The sequence below is a fragment of the Onychomys torridus genome, chromosome 8, assembly GCF_903995425.1.
Source record: "Onychomys torridus chromosome 8, mOncTor1.1, whole genome shotgun sequence".
Classification (NCBI taxonomy): Eukaryota; Metazoa; Chordata; class Mammalia; order Rodentia; family Cricetidae; genus Onychomys; species Onychomys torridus.
Window position 1 is genome coordinate 97,742,586 of NC_050450.1, and position 23,026 is coordinate 97,765,611.

At 43.7% G+C, this 23,026-nt stretch overlaps 1 protein-coding gene across 1 annotated transcript in view; it reads right to left on the bottom strand.

Annotated features, from left to right (window-relative positions):
- The window catches only part of LOC118588782, a 40,455-nt gene that overhangs the window by 12,006 nt on the left and 5,423 nt on the right, over positions 1–23,026 (bottom strand). Inside the window, exons 2-3 of the mRNA XM_036195325.1 lie at positions 6,098–6,287; positions 3,494–3,507 (exon numbers count right to left, since the gene is read on the bottom strand). Of these exons, the coding sequence (XP_036051218.1) occupies positions 3,494–3,507; positions 6,098–6,287 (204 nt within the window). The remainder of the gene's footprint in view (positions 1–3,493; positions 3,508–6,097; positions 6,288–23,026) is intronic.

Genomic DNA, 23,026 nt, shown 5'->3' on the forward strand with positions numbered 1-23,026 from the left:
TTACATTTCACTGCTTTGCATTTGGGATGAACCCGTGACACACGGTTCTTGCCAGAAAGCAGGACAAATCTGGTGTGGGGAAGAGGGTCTTGGGAAGATACCATTTTGTAGTATATAACTATAATGGGCCTGTTTTGTTTTCCAGGATCCATCGTTCCTTTTCCTGCCTGTATGTGTATGTGATGTACATCAGGGGTGAGAGCCATCTTGACACTAAGGAGGAATAGGGGAATGTGGAAAGCCTGGGTCTCTGATGGCAACATGGAGGCACCTGCCAACCTTGTATGCACTTTTCCAGCTAGCTTGTCAAAATTGGGAATGTTTCTTCTTTCTGTTTGAGACAGGTTATTTTTTAAAGAATGTTAGGAATAATAAAGTGCAAATAACAATTCAACATCATTGTGATAGTTGAGTGAGACCTCTCTAGAGCTATAATGGATGTAAGAGAGAGAGATGCACCTCTCTTTCTCTGTACAGACTCTCAACATAGTGTGGGGTGGAGTCAAAGTGTGTTCCAAATGGAATTTAGCTGAGTAATAGTCCTAACAAATATGGTTTCTTCAGAGCCACAACAAATGCAAGAATGTGTTGCTTTTTGTGTTTGAACACTGAAATCTAAAAAAATTTAAAGAGTTTAGACAGTTACAGCCTGTCTGCCAGCAAAATTATGTCCTAAATCAAGAGGCATAGGAGCCAGAAGGAGGAGAAGATGGGCCATTCTCTTCCATTCCAGTTGCAGCAGAGTCTCTGAATTCAACTTCAGGGTTGGGCTGCAGGAGACACCTGAGCCAATGTGGCTCATTGGTGGAATATGGTAAAGATGGTTGAGGAAAACAAAACTTCATCTGTCACTTAGTGCTGTGGATATTGATATGTATAAATAAAATGCTAATTGGCCAGTAGCCAGGCAGGAAGTGTAGGTGGGACAAGGAGAGAGGAGAATTCTGGGAAGTGGAAGGTGAAGGCAGAGAGATGCTGCCAGCCACCGCCATGACAAAAAAGATGTAAGGTATTGGTAAGCCACGAGCCATGTGGCAACTTATAGATGAATAGAAATGGGTTAATTTAAGATAGAAGAAGTAGATAACAAGAAGCCTGCCATGGCCATACAGTTTGTAAACAATATAAGTTTCTGTGTGTTTACTTGGTTGGGTCTGAGCGTCTACAGGCCTGGCGAGTGAGAGATTTGTCCTGACTGTGGTCCAGGCAGGAAAACTCTAACTACAACTTAGGGCCATGATCATGGAAGGAGGGAACAACTGTCTTTAAGAAGGATGGACCCAGTTGGGGACATGCAGTTTTAAAATCTCACATATTGTGGGACATACTGATTACTGGTTCCATACTAGTGACATGTGCAACTGATGGTGGAAACTTCTGGGAAGTGTGTTAGAGTTTTAATTTATGAAAAAACCTCATCTCAGCATCTTCCTCCCAAACAATAGCTTAGCTACATCCCTTGTCACTGTGGCAGAACCTAACAGAACGTAGGGGAAGAACTTATTTCTGCTCATAGTTTTAAGTGTACAGTCCACCATGGCAGATTAGGTATGGTGGAGTTCTTAGCTTCAGGAATGTGTGGCTGGCACTCCTCACATCTCAGGGGACCAGGAAGCAGAAAGAAATTAGTGCATGACAAACTCCAGTTTGTACCACAGAAGACAAGTCCCCAACATCAGAAGCAAATTACCCATCACCTCACAGCAAGCTTGTAGAGGACCCTTCATTCTCCCTGGGTCTTGGATCTATCCACTGTCCTTTCTTTTCAGTAATCTGCTCCTTCCAGAAAAGCAGTCATGCTCTGCTAAATGACCGAACCATAGTGAGCATGTTTGGACAGGATGTGCAATTATGCAATACTGGTCTGAAAGACGAGTTTTCCTCAAGTCTGGATAAACTGGAGCAGGCTCTTTTGATCAACAGTCTCCCAAGTTTTCCTTGATACCCTCAAGCAGAAACAGATTATAAGCAAGGGTTGTGGTTTCAGTTGCATCCAATACACAGCTCTTGGATGGAGGAGGACCAAGGACTCTGCAGTCTGTCATCTCTACCATTTGTCCGCACGTAGATTCCAAAAATTACAGTGGAGACTATGCATTTCTAAGCAAACCCACTTCTCTTTCAAATATGCCTGACTCCAGCTCTGTCACACACACACACACACACACACACACACACACACACACACACACACACACACACATTTGAAATACTAACATGTGGCTAGGTGCCTCATCAGGTAAGGAAAGCCAATCTTGCTTCTGCCCCTCCTCAGCCCTAAAGCCAAGAAGGCCACCCGGCTCCCACTTCTCCTTCCCGGTATGTCAGGCTTGCAAGATGGGAGCATGAGCTGGCAGATGTGGAAACCTGCCTGGCTCTGGCAAAAGCATCTGTTGGAAACTTGCTTTATAATTTCCTGAGCGTTTGGGGTCAGAAGTGGGAGGACACCCCCAGATGGAAGAAGTCTAATCATTTTCACATGGGAGGAAAATAAGAAACACCCAGTCTTGAAAAAAGTACAGCGACTAGATTCTAAACTCAGGCTCACGGATAAATGTTCCCCAAACACGACTTTCAGAGGGAGGGAGTGCCAACCGCCTGAGAAGATTTACTTGGCCCAGATGGGACCACCCTTGGATGGGAAGGATGCTCAAATCTCCCACCCACAGAACTCTTCTCTGAAGAGACAGGGCTGGCTAGGAGACTGGGTAACAGTCACTTCATGTCTTTGACTGTTTTTTATCCTCCAGAATGTTTTCAGTTCTTGGAACAGTGCCTGATGCACAGTGGGTGCTCAAAGTATTTGCTGAGCGAAAGACAGAATGTGGCTTTCATTTGAAGCTCTGTCTGAAGTTCCTGTCACTCAGCTGATAGTATAAACGACTCCTGTAGCAGAGGTGAGAAAGCCAGAGGGACCTTGGGCTCCAAACAGAATTGGAGAGCAGGCTCTACTGGGAAGGCAGGAAAACTGAAAGAGAATTGATATGGATGCATGTGGTATCTGGGAAAACTGGGAACTCACTAGAGACCCTGAGGAGGTGACTAACCTGAGATGGGTAGAGCCTTTGATGCGAGCATCAGCTTCGAAGCTCTGATGATCTTGCTTTCTCTGCTTTAAGGCCAAAGCTCTTATCCCAAGATAAAGGGGGCTCCCCTCCTTCTCCTTCCACCTCTGTTGAATGTCTGTCCTGTCTCCTCTTTGCCTCACCCACAGTTCTCCTTGAGGACTAGGAAGTACAGCAAGCTTTGCAAGTGATCCATTCTCTAAGCTCTTCCTTATCAGGGTTGTGGGGTCATACCTCTCTTGGATCAGAATGTCACTGCAATGAAGATTTTCCTGGGGATCAAAACTAAGTTTTCAAAAAGTATGCAGTGCCTGAATAAAGTGAACCCACCCTGGACTCTGTGTGACTGGGGCACAGGAGGTCACTGGGAGAATTTGGCAAATGCATTTTGTCAATCTCTTTAGCCCTATTAGCTCCATGTTCGTGACCAGGGGACCTCTGTCTTTCAGATTGTAAATGAGGGTCACAGACAGCTGACTACCTTAAAATACTTCCTGGTTTGTCCCTCTGTCATTGAGGCCCACTTAGCTGACCCATTATGCATTTGCCAAGAGTTTGATTCTTTTAACTAGAGGAAGACATGAAAATGTAAAGTCAGCTTGCCTCTCTCGAGCTCTCTCAGCTCAGGCAATGTGGATAAACTCCAGGGTGGAAAGCCCTTGTCTTTGGTGCTAAAGTCATTCTGTGGGTAGATAAGAGGTGAGGCTGAGAGGAAGAGACAAAACTGGGGAGAAAGGAAAATCTGCTAGAAGAACTGGGGTGTGGCTCACTTGGTACTTCAGTGGCTAGAGTGCTTGCCTAGGGTCCAGAGAGCCCAAAGTTTGATCCCCAATGTAAACTTGATCTGGTGGGACACACTGTCATCCCAACACTCCAGAAGTGGAAGCAGGAGGCTCCAGAGTTCAAGGACATTCTGTTACACAGTGAGTGAAAAAAAGACCATCTTGTGATACATGAAACCATGTCTAGAAATACATAAATGAATAAATAGAAACCATTGTCTCAAAAATAAATAAATGAATAAAACCCCACTTTATTAAAAAATAGAATTTGCAAGAGTAGAAACAGGAGGAGCCGTGAAGAGTCTCCATCTCAGCTGCCATCATGCACATCAGTTACAGCACTGTTACCACGGCTCTGAAGACTTTTGGCACTAGGCAAGATTTGTTCTTCAGTCTTGAAGAGAACTCTTATTGGCTAGTAGCCATTCTCTTTATGGGAATGTTTCTGGGATTCAGGTCTGAACCTCCCTAGATGTAGAAGCTCCACTCAGCATGGAGGAACCCAACTCCATACATGAAAAAGCAAAGTAAAGGACAAAGAGTTGTGGACCCCTGGCCAAAGACAACATATCCCCAAAGCCTAAGCTCCATATGCTTCCGTCAGATCCTTCCCCTGAGAATTTGTTTTAATTAAGTAAAATCTTGACCAGCTGTGAACCCTTTGAATGATATTAATAACCAGCCCTGCAAGACATGTTCATCATACAATGGTGGCACCAGCATCTTAAGATCTAAGGCCTACCCCATAAAAGCCTGGTGCTGTTATTGGTACAGACAAGATATAAAGAAGCTTCATCCCTACTGACTAACTTTTTTTTTTTTTTTGGTGGAGCTGAGGATCGAACCCAGAGCCTACCACTGAGCTAAATCCCCAATCCCCTGACTAACTTTTATAGTACTGAAAGGTGTTATACATGCTACTGAGGAGAAAAGTAACCATCAGTCTTATCAAGTTGTGAATGCTGTAAGCTATAATAACTGACCTGCCAAGACATGCCCACTGGTACATAGTGGTATGAACATCATGGGAGTAACCAGTCACTTTATGATTGGATTTAAGTCCCACTCTCAAGATGAAATTCATACCTGGGCACCATTACCAAGCTAAGAATCTGTGTCTAGACAGATTATGGGCCCTGGTAGAGAAATACTATTATTATTCTGCTAAATGGATATACTATTAAACCAACTCCTAATGACTTATCACTACACTGCATCTATCAACCTTCACTAGAGAAGGTTCTTCTTCTTCTTCTTCTTCTTCTTCTTCTTCTTCTTCTTCTTCTTCTTCTTCTTCTTCTTCTTCCTCTTCTTCTTCTCCTCCTCCTCCTCCTCCTCCTCCTCCTCCTCCTCCTCCTCCTCCTTCTTCTTTTCTTCTTTGTAGTAGATGGTGATTAACAGAGAGACCCGTACCTGGTCAATGTTCACAATATGAAATGTTTATCCCTAAGTGGGACATCTATATTATTCCCCTCATGCCGAGTCTCAAGGATGACCATGGATGAGAGGACAGGAAGGTTGGAAGAGTGACGGGCATTGGATGGCTAGATTGAAGCAGTGTTCTCCAGACACAACAGGGAAGTTTCACACATGAAGTCACAGCAGCTGTGACAGCGTGCATAAGAACTGTACAAGGGCAGACCAGACGAAGTCTCTGCCTGGACTGGGGAGGTGGGTGTGAAGTCCCTCCCCTAGCTGAGGAGCTATTGATGGCTGCTGGGAAAGTTAGTTCTCTTCAAGGACGTGGCCCCTGGTAGGTTGACCACACTCCGGTGGGTGACCACACACCCAAGAGTAGATAGACTGCACAAATTGGACTCAATGGATTATTTTTTTTAAATAAGACACAAATTTGGAAGAGGTAGATCTGGGAAGAGTTGGGGTGAATATGACAAAGATTCATATGACATTCACAAAGAATTAATAAAAATATTTTAAAAGATAAATATATGAAAATAAAACCCTTCCATTCCTGGGCTGTCCTTGTCAAACATTTAATTAAAAATAATGACAAAAGCAAGTAATATGGAAAGTAGAATCTTTGAGCCAAAGTTTCCCCATGGATGGTAGTAGCTTAGCAGACTTGCTATTATAACATTAATATATATAAGATACTACATATTATATATGCATTGGCCTTGTCTTGTGACACTAGCTTTGCCCTTGTCCTGGGCAGAGCCCCAGTTCCAGAGTCTTGGTTAAACCCCTATGCCCATGAGGACACAGGGCTAGGCTGCTCCCACCTTTCACATCTTTGCGTGGTTCTCTTTTGATGAGCAAAGGTCCTTCCTCTGCAGCCCCATCTTCTCCCTCCTCCTGAGTCTTGCTGCCAGCACTCCAGACACCCTCCACATCCTGCAGCATCTGACCTTGGGGTGAGTGATGGCCTTCTGGAAGATCTTCATGCTTTTTGTTCTCCTTTTTCTTCTCATGAGGAATCCTAAATGTGGACAAAAAAATATAAAGTCTACCATAAAATGCATTTGGAATGATCCAATGACCTACAAATAACTCACCCTGTATGTGGTCAAGTGAGGAAGAGATTGAGCTGGGGCCTCCAACTTCATGAAGAGTGATTTAATACGGACAGAAAAGAAATTGGTAATGTCAGCTGATTCTTGAAGAAGACATTGCTGGAGAGGGTGAACACACTGTCCTGAGGCATGGTAATGCCAGCTGTTACAACTTTTTAGTTACTTTTCTTATTGCTATGACCAAATACCTGATGAGAAGCAATGTTAGGAAGGAAGGAGTTATTTTGGCTCACAGTTTGAGAGGATACAGTGCACTACAATAGGGAAGCTACAAGAGCAAGAACAGGAGGCTGGCAGGTCACATTGTATCAGTCATCAGTCATCAGGAAATGAACAGGCATCCAAGCAGGGCTATTTAACCTCCACACCCACCACAACGACCAGCTTCCTCCAGTGAGGCTCCATCTGCTAAAAGTTCCAGAGCCTTCCCAAACAGCTGCCAGATGGTGACCAGGCATTTAAACTCATGAGTTCTATGGGGAAACATTTCATATTCAAATCGGACAATTTTTTAAATGTGCGATGCTCTCCCCCAAACCCATACTTTGAAGATGCCCAACTCGTGGTATTCCTCTCCCTTCTCTTTCTGCAGCCTGATGAGATGAGCAGCTTTATACTTGGGCCCACTCCTTTCCAGGGTGATATCTCCCTGTGATGCTTTGACAGTCTGACATTCAGGCTCAGAGACAATGGAGCCAACTCACCCAACACTGAGATGGTGGACAGAAGCAAATCTTCCTCCTGTGTGCTGATTTCCTCAGGAATTTTGTCACATACACAGAAAGCTAACATAGCATTTTTTTGTGGATGGAGGATGTTAGTGGTAGACTTTTTCTTCTGCATTGAATCACTTTGTATCTTTTAGGATCTTCAAACATGGATTTTCAGGGACTCCCAAGCACCCTTCACCTTACTCTAGAAGATTCCTCCTGTTCTCCCTGATTCAGATCTGCTCCCATCTCTGTCCTTGCTGTGACTCATTTCCTAGTGTTGTTTTAGACTCCTGATCCTTTGTAACTCGGTCCAAGTTTCTCCCTCCATCCAGAACGCAGCGGTTCCTTCCTTCTGCCAACTCCGTTCCTGTCCCCATTCTCCTGGGACTACCTGGGGTCACTTCCTTTGTCTACTGTCCATGATACCTCCCATTCCTACCTCCAGATGCAGACCCATCTTTCCTTTGGTCACTAATGCATTGTGAGTAAATTCACTTTTATAATAGCTAGCCACACTGTAATGGTCAGGTCACATGTCTGCTCCTTTCTGAGGTTATCGGTTGGTTCCGTGAGGTCCTAGTTTCTGCTTACTTTGAGCACAGCTGTCTCTCTGTCACATGGTGATGCACTTGGCAGGAGGTAGACAATCTGTATTTGATGGGCAGATGGGGGCAGAGTAGGTGGGTGAGGGTAGAGAGAAGCAAAAGCAAGTGATTGAAAATATTAACGACAGGGGAGGGAGAGTTGAGGTTTGCTTGCTTGTGTGTGTGTGTGTGTGTGTGAGAGAGAGAGAGAGAGAGAGAGAGAGAGAGAGAGAGAGAGAGAGAGAGAGAGACAGAGAGACAGAGAGACAGAGACAGAGAGACAGAGACAGAGAGAGAGAACACTAAATTTAGGATTTGGAGTATAATAGGCAATGTCTCTACTGATGGCTAAACTATATTCTCAGTTCCCCTTCCCTCCTTTTTTTGTAATAGGGTCTCATGCAGTCCCAGCTGGCCTCACTATGTAGCTGAGGATAGCCTTGTACTTTAAATCCTCCTGTCTTGGCCTCCTAAATGCTAGGATTACATATATGTGCCACCATGCCCATTTATATGGTGCTAGGCACTGAACTCAGGTGTTTTTTGTTTTGGGGGGTTTTTTGTTTTTGTTTTTGGTGTGTGTGTGTGTGTGTGTGTGTGTGTGTGTGTGTGTGTGTGTATGTGTGTGTGTGTAGGCAAGCATTCTACTAATGGAGCCACATTCTAACCCCAACTAGCTTTTTAAAAAAGCATTATTTTCACTTTTGAGGCAGGGTCTTGCTAATGCAACCAGTTGTACTTGGAATCACCATCTTTCAGTCTCCTGAGTAGCTGTGACTACAGGCCTGTACCACTAGGCCTTACCTGCATTTTATCTTTTTGAGAAACCTGAAATCCACAGTAGTGACCAGAAAGTCAAAAGAATGCATTTATATCTGAGAAGATTATGATGCCTGGATTTGATTAAGGGTGCCTTGGGGTTGAGTCAGAATGTCTTAGCACTGGCTAAAGGTGTTCTGGAGTTAGATAGGCTGTCCTGGGATTGGGTCAAGGTGTCCTGGGATTGAATGAATCAGGCTGTTTTAGGATTGGTTAAAAGTGTTCTGGGGGGGGGCAGGGTTGGGGATGTAGCTCAGTGGTTCAATCCTCAGCTCACCCCCCAATAAAAGAGTGTTCTAGGGTGGGGTCAGGCTAGCTTGAGGTTAGCTAAAGTTTTTTAGGATTCAGTCAGGGTGTCCAGTAATTGGGTCAAGATGCAGAAGGCAGGACATAACTTTGGTATTTTGAGGTTAGTCCATCTGTAGGAGTACTAAATGATAACTTATCTCTCGGACTTAATTTTTTTTTCTGCCCAAACCAAAGAAACTAGGTTTGAACACCATCATCCTAGCTGGGGTTACTGGGATTGAGAAATAACAGACTCCTAGATGGCCCTTTCTGTCCTTCTCTGTCTCTGAAGTACACACACTGATTCTGGGACAGGAGCCTGACATTTTCCTCTTGCATCCAGATCTAAAACACAGTGCCATTTTGCTTTTATGGGTTTGAACTTGGTTTCTGACATGTGGTTTCCAAAGCTTATACTTTCTTCTGATGTGTCTCTTGTTCCTCTCCAAAGACTCAGCTTAAGCAGTTCCTGTATACACAGCAGTGGGAAACTAGGCATTTTTTTTCCAAAGGAAAACAAAATTGTTAAGTTTAGAAAAACATCTGCTCTGTGTCCACTCAATGGATTCCTCAACATTTCTAGCAAGCTGTGACATTTGAACTGACAACCCTGAGGCATATTTTGGTACATTAAGGAGATCTATACTTAATAAATAAGTGATTATGCATTTCTCCAGTGGCCCCTTCCAAAAGTGCGCCACATACCTTGGAATTCTTGTTTACAAAGTAGCAGTGAGGCATTGGCAATCTACCTTATTGGACACATATGCAAATGGATCTGAACCCACAGGACTCAATTAAGCCAGGCCTTGTCAAGAGGAATGGAGTCATCCAGGGGCTGCTGGGGAGTTGAGATGCTCTTCCAGAAAGCAGCTATTGACACTTGAAAATTATGCTCATAAAATATTGATGAGAAAATAATAATTTTCAAAAGACCCCAAATCCAGAAACTAAGAGGATGTAGCCAGATTTCTATCTCTCTGAAAGTAAGCATGTTTATTGCCACTCCCCTTGAGGTAATCAAAAAATATCTTCTGCAATCTTAACAAGCTTTTCTTTTTTTGAAAGTAGTGGATGGTTTGGGGATTTAGCTCAGTGGTAGAGTGCTTGCCTAGCAAGCACAAGGCCCTGGGTTGGATCCTCAGCTCAAAAAAGAAAGAAAGAAAGAAAGAAAGAAAGAAAGAAAGAAAGAAAGAAAGAAAGAAAGAAAAGAAAGCAAGCAAGCAAGCAGTGGTATTTTCCCTTTTTTGTTCATTTGTTTCTCACACATGCTTTATTGAAGGTGGAGAGTGTTGTTCATTGGCTCTATGTGGTCATATTAATTAATCAATCAATCAATCTGCTTATTTGTTGTTATCTGTTCTGCCTCCCAGGATCTATGCTATATGTTAGAGGTACAGCAGGACAAAGTCAGTAAATAGGTCAGTAAGGTAACTGCACTTTATGGAAGCTGCCAGAAAGAAATGTAGGAGCTACAAAGGAAGTTGCTGAAATGAGGAGGTTGGAAAAGGCTCTTGGGCAACAGCATTAAAAGCAGAGATCCTGAGCTTGGAGCAGCACCCAGATGGAGCCTGGAGATTGCACTGTGCACAAGGGTAAACAAAGCCTTTGAAGCAGAGTCTGAGAATATTTGAGGGACAGAGAGAAGCCACTGTGGTCAGAGTGGCTGAGATGGGAAGTGGCTGAGATGAGGTTAAAGAGAAGCCAGGCTGCACGGGCCTTATGAGTATTAACTATAATTTTAGATCTTATTCTGAAAGCAATGGAACAAGGAGGGAACGTGCCATGGTGGAATTTGCACTTTATGAAAATTAATCTGGCTGACCTTTGAGGAGTAGATTGAAGAGGAGAAGGATGAAGTCTGTGGAGAGAGAGAGAGAGAGAGAGAGAGAGAGAGAGAGAGAGAGAGAGAGAGAGAGAAGGAGGAGGAGGAGGAGGAGGAGGAGGAGGAGGAGGAGGAGGAGGAGGAGAAGAAGAAGAAGAAGAAGAAGAAGAAGAAGAAGAAGAAGAAGAAGAAGAAGAAGAAGAAGAAGAAAGAGGAAAGGAGAGGAGAGGAGAGGAGAGAAGAAGAGGAGGGGAGGAGGTGGAGAAGATTTGGTAGAGTGCACAGGACCAGTGTTGCAGGAAGTGGAGAAGGGAGGCTGGGTGGATGATGGTTTTGGAGGTAGCACTGATGATGAGACTTGCTGACACATTGGACTAAGGGGATTGAGAAAAGAAAGACTTAAGGGAGAGGCCAGTGTATGTCTTTACATATGTATGTGTTCATGTTTACATTCTGATACACAAGTTTCTGCATATGCATGTGTATATATGGATGCCAGAGGACAACCTTCTGTGCCCTCCTCAGGATCGCTATCCACTTCCTTTGAGATAGTGTCTCTTGTTGGCTGGAAACTCACCAGTTAAGCTATACTGGCTGACCAGTGAGGGATCCTCCTGGTTTGAATTCACCAGTGTTGGGATTGCAGGCAAACATCACTATGGCCAGCATTTTTTATGTGCATTCTAGTGATCAAACTGGTTTCCATGCTCCTCACAAGGCAAGCATTTTGCCCACTGAGACTCCTTCCTGGTCCCATTGCTAGTATTTGGAAATGAGCAGCAGGGTTGTTGGTGTTGCTGGATGCCAGAAAACTCTTAAAGAAGGATTTTTTCTAGGAAGGCTGGGGATGAAGACATAGGAGCTCATAAATTGGGGAAACCTGTTACTAGTGCTATGAAGAAATGATGCCTTATGGCAACACATCGTTTGAATGTCAAGCCTTGTCATTTATTGCTGTAGCTCTCAAAGCGATGCTAGAAATACTCAAAGAACAGATCACAGAGCTTGAGACACCTAGTCTGAGGCATTTAGGGGTGGTTCAAGTACTGACAATACGTTTAGCAAAAGCCAGAGCAGACAGAAGTGAGTAGTCACAGGTTTCTCTTTCTTGCGGCCTGCCTGGTCAGATCTTGTTCCTGCTTTTGAACTAGATGAGCTAGAGGACATGCAGGTGCAGGGAGAGTGAAGGCTCTGCTGAAAGGGCTGGCCAGAGCGTCTAGAAAGAACAAGAACGATGATTCAAAAGAGAAGAAAGTGAGCTAGCAAGATGGCTCAGCGGGTAAAGGTGCTTGCTGCCAAACCCGAGGACCTGAGTTTGATCCCTGGGAGCCATACGGTGGAAAGAAAGAACAGCATCTCTCTCTCTCTCTCTCTCTCTCTCTCTCTCTCTCTCTCTCCCCCCCACCCCCTCCCCCACACCAGATAGATAGGCAATAAAAGGCAGATCGAACCTGACACTCTAAGATAGCAGAATCTGCTCATTTAGCGCTGTCCCTGGAGTTTCAGGATGTATAGCTCTGCTTTCTAAAATCTACTCTTGCAGATTAATTTTTTTCTTTCTGAACCAAGTATTTAAACAAAAGGCGAAAGCCCTGAAGTCCCTCATAGCATCCTCCAGCAGAGCAGCCTTCCTATTAAATTTCAGTTTGCTTTGCTGCCAGCCTGCCCACTTCCGAGGACACACTGTCCTGTGCTTCGCTCGGCTTATCTCAGCTTCTGTTTGCTGTTCTGACAGCGTTCGTGGTGCTTTAGGAAGCATAATATTTGGATGGTTGGTTAGCAGTCGGCAGAGCAGAATGCATAATTTTGGGGAGGACAGAGGGCAAGACACCTGATTTGGAAGAAGGGAGTATTTCAAGGGGTTTCTGGTTTGGGGGTCTAGAATGTTGGTGTTGTGCAGGGCTCATTCAGTTCTCTTTGGTATAATGCACTTAAGTTTTGGAGTGCGAGAGAAGCCTGAGTTCAGTGCTGAGCTCTGCTGTTTTCTGCTGTGTAACTTTAGGCGTGTGACTTCATGTCTTTGAACCCTGTGTTGTCATCAGTAAAGTATGGATAATTATAGATATGCAAATTGCCAGGTTGTGAAGGGTAATGGCTATAACTCATGTAAAGCGCTTAGTGCGCTACTTAATTCATGCTGGAAACCACCAAGTCTGTTATGACCAGCATATTATAATAATTGAGCTTCAAACATGGCTGTCAGTTTGACAGGAAGTGCAGTCTGTGTTTGGAACCCTGGAAGGACTATTGGTAGCCCTGATGTCATGAGTGGAGGGTGTTGAAATGATGGATGAGTCTACTCTAATCCAGCAATGCTGGAAACTGGAAACTCCTGTTGCACACATTCAGTTTTCAAATTCAATAAATATTTAAAATTAAACAATTAAGGGTAGATGGGCATGGAAAGATGGGTAGATTACAGGTATGGATGAGGTGTGCTTATAATACCAGCATCTGGGGAAATCAGGAGGCGGAGGCAGGAATATCCTAAGTTTGAGGCTATCCTAGGCTCCAGAGTGATGTGCTATGGGGGCGGGGGGAGATAACTTAATTGGTAAAGTTCTTGCTTTGCAAGACTGAGAACCTGTGTTTGATCCTCAGAATCCATGTTGGTTTTTTTGTTTTGTTTTTTTTTAAGTTGGGCATGATGGCATGAGCAGGCAATCCTAATGCTGGGAAGTCAGAGTTAGGTGGATCCCTGAGGCTCACCCTACTTGGCAAGTTCCAGGCTCTCATGTTTCACAAAATAAGATGGATGGTACCTGAAGAATGATGCTAGAGCTCATCCTCTGGCCTCCAAAGGTGTGTGGACACATATGAATACAATCTACATGTACACACATTACATATATAAATAAAGAAAAATTTCAATGGCCAAAATAGGCCTTTCCTATACAATGTAGATTGTTAGCACTAGCACATAGCCACACACACACACACACACACACACACACATACACACAACCCCTTCTCAGGCAGCCACCTCAGCCATGACTTTGGAGGCCATCTTTTCCCATACTTGTCTTCCCTCCCCAGCTACAGGCCTGGCTCAATCTGGTTTCAGTGTTAGACCTTTAAGCAGCTCATAGTCATATTCCTTTGGCTTCTCCTTGGCTCCTGAGCTCTTTTAGCCTCAGTTACCCCATCTGCAACCTGGAGATGGTAGTGTTGTTCACCCCCAGAAGGTTCTTACGAAGATGACATAACACCAACATAAACAGATTTGCCAGGAGGGAGCAGAGACTAGCCACGGTTACCACCAGAAAGCTTTGCCAAGTAGTAGGTGTAAAAGTGACCTTCCTGATAACCCTGTCAGTTCTTGGAGAAGCAAGAAGAAGGACACATGTCCTCTTGGAGGAGGTAGAGGTGGGCTGTGTAGTCTAGTCAGCATAGAGGGGGGGTACTGACAACTTTACGTTTGGAAGTGGTTTCTACAAGATTTCCTCATGGTTCAGTGGGGTAAGACAGTGAGGAATCAAGAATGTTTCCTGGGGCTGCAGAGATGGTGCAGTTGGTAAAGTGCTTGCCATGAGGCAAGAGGGTCTGACTTTGGATCATCCCTATCATCCTAAGTGGACCCCCAGAGCTCACTGGCCATTCCGTCTTCAGTAAATTTGATACAGGGTTCAGTGAGAAACTCTTTCTTAAAAAGTAAGGTGGCAAATGATAGAGGAGACACCTGACACTGGCTTCTGGTCTCCATGTACACATATGTGTGCAATCATCTCCCTGAATGTGGACACACAAATAAACCTGTACACAGGCATACATCAGAATACACATACATATGTGCATGCATGCACACACCAAACACACAGATTCTCTTAAGCTTCACATGAGCGACTGGGTACATGGAGATGCTACTTGTTGAGATACGTCAGGTTATTCTAATGCATCGTCCAAATCCCAGGATTTGCTCCACATCCAAGGATTCTGAACATATAGGTTCAGACAGCTGTGGATTGAAAGGCTTCAGAGGGAAATTACGCATTGGTCCTGCAGATGGGAAAACTTATTTTCCATGACCTCATCTCCTAAACTACTCAGCATCACCATGATTTCCATTGTATCAGGATATACACAGGCGGTATACAGATGTTACACTAGGAGTTTTTCCCTGTTTTTAAATTGATCTTTTGATGGTTTCCTATGTGTATATGCTATGTGTTGATCATGTCAACTCCCTTATTCCCCTTCCAACTCTCCCCAGATCCCCCACCACATTCATCTTTATGATTGCTCTTCAGAGCCCACTGAATCCAATCAGTACTGTCCTTGTGTGCGTGGGTGTTGGGTCATCCACTGGAGCATGGACAAGCCAACAAAGGTCACTTCCCTGAAGAAAACTGACTCTCCCTCTCTGAGCGGCTTCCAACTGCCTAAGCTCCCAGCTCTGTTAGAACACTGGTGGGCTTGATCTTATGTGGGTCTCAAGCAGCTAGCCATAGCTGCTCTGAGCTCATGAATAGCATGGCTCTGATGTGTCCAGAAGGCATGGCTTCTTAGATGTCCTCCCTGATCTCTGGCTCTTACCACCTTTCTGTCCCCTCTTATTCAATATTTCCTGAGCCACATGGGGAGAGGGCCTGCTATCAATATCTCATCTAGGCAGACTGACCATTTCACAGTTATTCATCCTCTGCATGCTGAACAATAGCTGGCCTCTGTACTGATTGCCATACTCTGCACAAATGCAATGCTACAGCATGTATATGTGGGTCTTGAGCATCTGTACATGAACCAGTCCCCCCAGGGACAACTACACGCATAGACAAACACTGAATTATCTTGGGTATCCAGCTAAGTTGGGCCAACGGGCTGGTCCAGAGGGAGCTCAAAAGAAAGCCAGGCAGTGGTGGCGCACGCCTTTAATCCCAGCGCTTGGGAGGCAGAGCCAGGCGGATCTCTGTGAGTTTGAGGCCAGCCTGGGCTACAGAGTGAGTTTTAGGAAAGGCACCAAAGCTACACAGAGAAACCCTGTCTCAAAAAAATAAAACAAAAAGAAAAAAAGAAGAAGAAAGAAAAGAAAAGAAAAGATGGCAGTGGTGTTTCCATCCTTCCCTGAGAAGGGGGCTTGGGATCCAGAAGACCTTGACTGAAGGTTGTTTTTGTGCACGCTCTCCTGAGTTTGATGCCTGTTCCCTGAGTTCAGCAGTCCTTGGGCCTTGGGGTCATAGCAATTACACAGTCAATCAGTTCCTTGCAGTGTTCCTACACTTCTGTGTATCTTGTTTTGATTTATTTTAGCTTGATTTCCCCCCTGTATTTCCCTTTTCCTTCTCTTCCTCTTTCCTCCTTCCTTTCCACATCCTTTCCCCTTCCCTCTCCACTCCCCTCATTTCATAGTTCTGCCTGTCTTTGAACCCGTGATCCCATTTGCTTCAGCTTCCCAGGTCCTAGGATTATAAGCGGGTTACAGCCATGTCCCCCCCGCCCCCGTCCTGGCTTATCCTATTTGGAGTAAATGGGAAGTGACGAGTGTCCAGAAAGACTGGAGAAAATTAGGATGGTAAAAGTGTGAAGAGAAAAAAAGGAGTCAGGTTTAATGTTCTAAATATCAAGAGGGTATTTTTAGTCTACAGCAAGATTTCATTCTAGAAATAAGCCTCTATGGAGAAGGAAAATAGTTTGCCAAGCTTCTAGAGGCTTTTATTTTTTATGTAAGGAGTCCAGCTAGATCATGTAAGATCAATGTCACCATATAGAGCAAGCAGAGAAATTGACTAATGGAAATTTCTGGTAGAAAGAAAGAGTAAATGGAAAATATTGACAAGGGAGGAGGGAGGAAGCAGAGAGACTCTGAGAGGCACAATGGGTCACTGCAGATGACTGTGAGCTTCTCCACTCTGCCATGATTAAACAAACTTGGGACAGCACATTAGAGACTCGAGGACCCTTACAGGGTGTGTGGGAGAGCCAATCCTCCCTAGCATCCCCCTGTCTCCATCATGGCCAAGAAGGGTTCTTCATGGTCTGGATCTCCTACTACCTTGGTAAGAAGTCACCAACCATGCTGAGGACAACACTGTCCTGGCACAGGCTTGGGAATGGGGTGAGTACACAAGAGGGCATAGAGAATGTAGGTCTGAGTGATGTGAGGAACAAGGGTCTGAGTGATGTTGAGCATCAGTAGCAGATGTCAGCAGGACTCACCATAAAGGTCAGTGGGATCAGCTAAACTCCAGCAAACACCAGTCATATGCTTAGGGACAAGGGCAATATGTAGGGGCACCAAAAGCTCCAAGGACCTTTGCCATAGGACACTTCTGTTTTCCTTTCCACCTGGTAAAGTGGGGAGCTTGCAGTCTTCTCAGTGGACCTGCCCAGAATCGCTCTTCCTCCATAACAATGCTTTCTAGTTCCTTTTCCTATCTTCTGGAAGTTTCCTTTAGTCATTTTTTTTTTCTTGGCCTGTGTTTGGAGAGGAGGAATGGCCAAAGGGACTTCTGAGAAGTGGTGTCCTTTGAATTAAGTGACTATTTTCTCCTTGAAGTTTTAGTTCATCTCGGGGTGGCCTGTTTCTAACAGAGACAGCAGAAGTAATCCTCCATTAACAATTTCTATTCTTCTCTGCCATGAGGATAGATGGGGGCTTCAGAGGAACAGAGTAGGATTTCCAAAGGAAATAATGAGACAGCTGTTGTGGCCTATGCTTTTAATACCAGTGCTCATGAGGCAGAGGCAGGAGAACCTCTGCTGGTTCTAGTCTAGCCTGATCTACATAGTGAGTTCCAGGCCAGCCAAAACTACATAGTAAGACCTTGTATAAAAAACCAATTATAATGAATGTCATCTTCTTAGAAAAAGTCTCAGTGTTCTGTGTAAATTTTGACATTTTGGGGGGTTCCCTCCCAAGCTTGATCCTTTCCTGAACCTTCACTGTGAGCTGTGGAGTCATCAAGTAAGTGAGGCAGGTGGCTTTCATCTAACATAACCAGTACTTTTACTTACTAAGTGATTTTCAATATAATCACATTAAAGGAAATCAATACAGAGAAAAATATCTATCCACAAAACAAAAGTATCCCTTTAATAATGTGTTGTCTTTGCCTGTGTTAAAAACATGGATCTGGGGGGAGAGGTGAGGTGGGGAGGTGTCTTGGAGGAGAGGAGGGAGGGGAAACTATGGTTGGGATGTATTGTATAAGAGAATTTATATATATATAGTTGATTGACTGACTAAATCTTTTGCTCAGGAAGTCTGTGCTACCCACCTCCTTTGCTCACCCCTGTTGACACAAAGGGAAAGAGAGGAGCGATTACCTGATGCTGTCATGTGACATCAAGCTTTGGCTCATTTGGGTGCTCTTCCAATTATTTAAATAGGACATTCTTGGGATGGTACCCAGACTCAACAGTGGTGGCAAGGTTTTGTTATTTCCTTCTTAGCCGTTGCCTTTATACAAAGCCCCAGGATTTGTGGGGATTGCTCTCCATCCTTTCTCTGGCATCCTAGATCCTGACTCTGAGGCTCCGGACTCCTTTGGAATGTTGACATTATGATGTGATGGAAAGGGTGTTGGCAGTGTCATCCCTAGGATTCCACAGAGTGGGAACTATAGAACAGATGTTAGCTCTGTGCAACCTCTGCACATTTGCCCCCCTGTGTTCTACAGCCTGTGATATTTGAAGGAAGACGTTTTCCTGGTTGACTGAGGACTGGGTGGGCTGCAAACACACAGCCCTGCGTTTGTTTGCATTGTTCTGACTCAGGAGCATCTGATGTTTTAAGGACTGCTTGGTTGTGTGCTTTCTTTAACTTAGAACACTGTCCACACCCGAGAGTAGGGGAGGTCCCTGCATCAGCAGCAGTGGCTGTCAGAGCTGCGACTGTGGTTGTGGAAACCACTACATGGCTTTTACTATGCGACCAAAGGTGACCATGTGAATCAAATCAAATGCACAGTGTTTATAATTTTCATCATGGCTTCCTTTCTGACCCATAAAGAATTTAAAACCATTTTTAAGCTTCCAGATACACAAGACTATGTTTGTCTAATTCTCAGTTTCTCTGTGTCTCTGTCTCCTCTTCCTCCTCCTTCCTCGTCCCTCTTTTCCTCTCCCCTCCCCTCCCCTCTTCTTCATCTTCCCTCTCTCTCAACACCTTTTTTAGAAGGTCATGCCTCTTTCTTTCCTCCTCCTCCTCCTCCTCCTCCTCCTCCTCCTCCTCCTCCTCCTCCTATTTCTTCCCCCTTTCTGGAATTCAGTTCCCATCTTGCTATATTATGGTCAGCTTTGATAATCTATGTGTCTTTAAAAATATTCATGGAAATGTCCTTTTTGGCCTGGAATGTGCTATCTTTAAAAAGATTTCCTGGATAATTGGAGAGAATACAGATTATTGAGGAGTTGGCAGAATGTTCTACAGATGGGATCACAGTCAAATGTTGTATGTGTAACTTCCAACATCATTGTTAATTTTTTGATGACTTAATTATTTGCAATATTAATGTTAACTTCACACTTGAAAACATTCACAGTTTTATACTTCTGTTGGTGACTTTCACTTTCAATGCACTGCTGTTTTATAGGAAAAAAAACACACACACAAACACATAAAGTCAAATACTGGCTTGGGGATGTTTCAAACCAATGTTTAAACCTCAAATTTGTTAGTTTTCTGGTATATACACAATAGCTTTCCATTTCACTAAATAATGTTATAGTCTGAAGTTTATTTAATCTGAAATTCTATGATTAAAGTATCTTAATTTTTATGAATATTTAAAAAATTATAATTTATGTTTCTTTGTTCTGATTACATTTTGTTTGGATTGATTTTTTTTTTAAATTTTTCTGTGCTTTGCTTCAATTCTTTATTCCCATTCACATTAAGCCGATTTTCTCCAGTGCATTTCCTCTCTCACACTTTTCTTTTAGAAGTTACTTATTCTATTTAACAAGGATTTCAATGGGTAGCTTACTTCGACATGCTAAGCAAGCACCCTACCACCTTAACTCCATCCCAGTTCTCTCTTCAGGTTTATTAGGACCCTAAATTTTGAGCATTTTTTTTTTGAGACAGGGTTTCTCTGTGTAGCTTTGCACCTTTCCTGGAACTTGCTTTGTAGACCAGGCTGGCCTCTGCCTCCCGAGTGCTGGGACTAAAGGTGTACACCACCACCGCCTGGCAATTTTGAGCATTTTAATGGCAAGAAAGAACTTTGGTCAAGCCAGTTTCTACTTTAATTTTTCTCCCTCAAGCTATTACTACTGCTTATCATAACCTTTGTCATAGTTCATTTTTGTCAGTCTGACACAAACCTAGACACATCTTGGAAAAGAGAACTTTAGTTGAGGAATTGCCTCCATCAGATTGGCCTATGGTCATGACCAGGAGTGGCCTTTTCTTGATTCTTGACTGATGTAGGAGGGCCCAGCCCACTGTGGGTGGTGCCATTCCTAGGTAGGTAGGCCTGGGTTGTATAAGGAAGGAAGTTGAGAAAGCCAGAGGAAGCAATCTAGTAAGCAGTATTCCTCTGTGGTTTCTGTTTTAAGCCCCTGCTTTGAACTCTGGCTTGCCCCTTGTCTCAGTTTTAGATTGTAACCTGTAAATTGTAATAAACCCTTTCCTCCTCAAGGTTGCTTTTGGTCAGGGTGTTCATCACACCAACAGAAAGCCAACTAGAACAACCGTATATTTAACGTATTAGAAGTGCATTTCTGGAACTCATTTTTACTTTCCCTTTGATTGTAACCCAGTTTGTAAACAAGATCACACAGATGGAAAAGAATGTTCCAACGACCTCATAAATATCTGAGAGAAGTGTTGAAGAATGTGAAATTCCTCAAGCCAAGAGAACCTTTATGGATTCAGGCCCCAAAGATTAAGAACCCTTAGAGCTTGGAACGTATCTTCTTCTGCTTTATATGTTTGTTCATTAAGAAAACTCCATGCAAACACTAAGACACTATAATACATATTTTATTATTTATATGTTATCGCACTTGCGTTCAGACAGTTAGCAATCTGTTCCTTTGGCATGCCACCTATTTGTGTCCTATGATACACTCTTGTTTTTAGTCAATAGGTAGATTTATTTACTCTTTCTTTATTTAGAGACAGAGTCTTACTGTGTGGCCCAGGATGGGCCAGATATCATAGCAACAGTTGCATTCAAATACTGGACAGTGATGGAGATCCTGGAGAAAAGGACCAATAAGCAAAATAAGACATTGCCTTTTTGTGTGGAATAAAACTTGTGGAAGATTGGTCATTTTGCAGAGCTCAGTTTGCTAAATTCCATCACCGAACGCAATGCTTTTCTTTACTCAACAAACATTAAGGAAGATATATGTAAACATAATTAACCTCAGGGACTCAGGCTTAAACATTAAGCAAAGAATTAAAATACTAAACATTCAAATCCTCCTGAAGGCAATGCCTTCACCTTTATTCACATCTCCCCAGGTGGCAAAGGATGCTCAGTACTTATGTGAGACTGAGCGGTGGTGCTTGGTGCTTAGTACAGGATTGTCCTATATTTGCTTAGCATCTTCTCTCCCTGGGGTGCGCCGGCCCCCTTCCCTGCCTTCAGGGCTCTGTTCAGGGACAGGATGAAGCTCAGATCCAAGCACAAGTAGGGAGACACAAGATGCTGTGGTTGGGAGATGGGGTCTGCTGACCATCTGGTGTTCCCACCTCCTATGTCTGCGGGTCTGGGTAAGTCAGTCGACCTCTCTGGGTGCTGGTTTCTTTGTCTTCATCATGGCTCCTCCTCAGGAAGTGACCATAAAGGTTAAATAAAACCACCAGCTCAGGGACATTGAAAATGACAAACCAGATGCTTCAATAATCATCAGTTACTACTCCAGGGTCAAAGCCTTTTTGTTAGTTTGGAAGGATAGGTGAAGAGACAAACAGGAAATACAATAAAATTAATTAAAATAATATCTGTATTCAAAAAGATGTACACAAAAAGGTGTATAGGATTTCCTAGTTTATGGATTATTATATCTTTATTGCTTTATTTTTTTTCTAAAATGACTGTGCCTTACTTGTGTTTAAAGACATTCTGAAGGAGAGCTACTTGTATACTTTCTGTATGTAGATTCAAACAACCAGGCTATAATTGAGAGAGTTTATAGTTGATACTGGTCATCTTTCTGGGTTCACATTGTTGGTAGGCAGCCAATCAGACAGGGAGCCTCCACTAACAGAGAGCCTGTCCGAGAATTCTAAAGCTTCTTGGTGCTCAGAAAGGGCTTCACGGTTCTCAACAACACCCAGGGTAGGATTTCTTCAGAGAGAACCAGGCCATTTTCCCAAGGTCCTTAGGGAACAAAATGTATTTTGTATTCTATTTGTTGGGGAAAGGAGGATTGGATCAGTGAGCCCACAGGGAGTAGAAACCAGAAACCCTGCCTAATAGCATAGGGTATCCCAAATGTCTTTACTTCTCTCTCTCTCTCTCTCTCTCTCTCTCTCTCTCTCTCTCTCTCTCTCTCTCTCAACTTTTCCCATCATTTTTTTAAAAAACAAAAACCATCCTTCTAATTCCAGTGGAAGCAAACACCTCAGCTTTCCTGAGAAGCCACCGTTCCATGCCATTGTCTTGACTGTAGTTATTTATCTCCTTTCTCCTTGTTTTCAAAAGCACTTCAGGTTCGAGAAAGCAATCCTCTGGAATGTCTTTTGAAGTCTCGTGTGACTCTGACTACAGGTGGGTTAGAGACTTCGGCTATGTGCCAGACCTCAGCTGGGCTGATGTAGCAACCGTAAACTGATACTGAAGCAGGAAACAGTATCAAACTGGCTGTTAATGACTTATAGTTACACCCATGTTCATTCTCTCAACTCTCACCAGAGAAGCATCTATTTTCAGCAGATGGTGATTAGCCCAGAGACCCACCACTGGTTACAGTGCAGAGAATAATTGTGGGGTGCTTATCCCTAAGTGGGTCTTCTCTATCATACTCCCTCCTCCCAAGACTCAGGGGTCACGGCAGAAGAGACAAGAGTGTAAGAACTAGAGATGGTAGATGGCTATAAGGAAATGGTGTTTTCTGGACACAGTAGAAGAGCTGCCCGTGTGAACTCACGGTGACCATGACAACATGCACAAGCTCTGAGCAAGCTCAAGCCAGACCAAATCCCAGCTTGAAGAGGGAAGGTGGGAATGAATTGCCATTCCTAGAAGAGAAGCGATTGGCAATGGACAGCTGCTGGTAGAGGGAGTCAGTTTTCTTTAGGAGTATAACTGCGGGGAAGTTGACCGTTCTCTAGTGGAAGGCCACACATCTGAAGATCTATGTGCAGCACAAGTTGGACTTGATTGATTAAAGAAAAATAGGGCAGAAAGTAGGGTGGGTAGGAAAGGAGTTCGGGGTGGGTCTTTAAGGGACTGGGGGAGGAGTGGATAGGATGAAACACATTGTATGGAATTCTTAAAGAACTAATAAAACAACAACAAAAA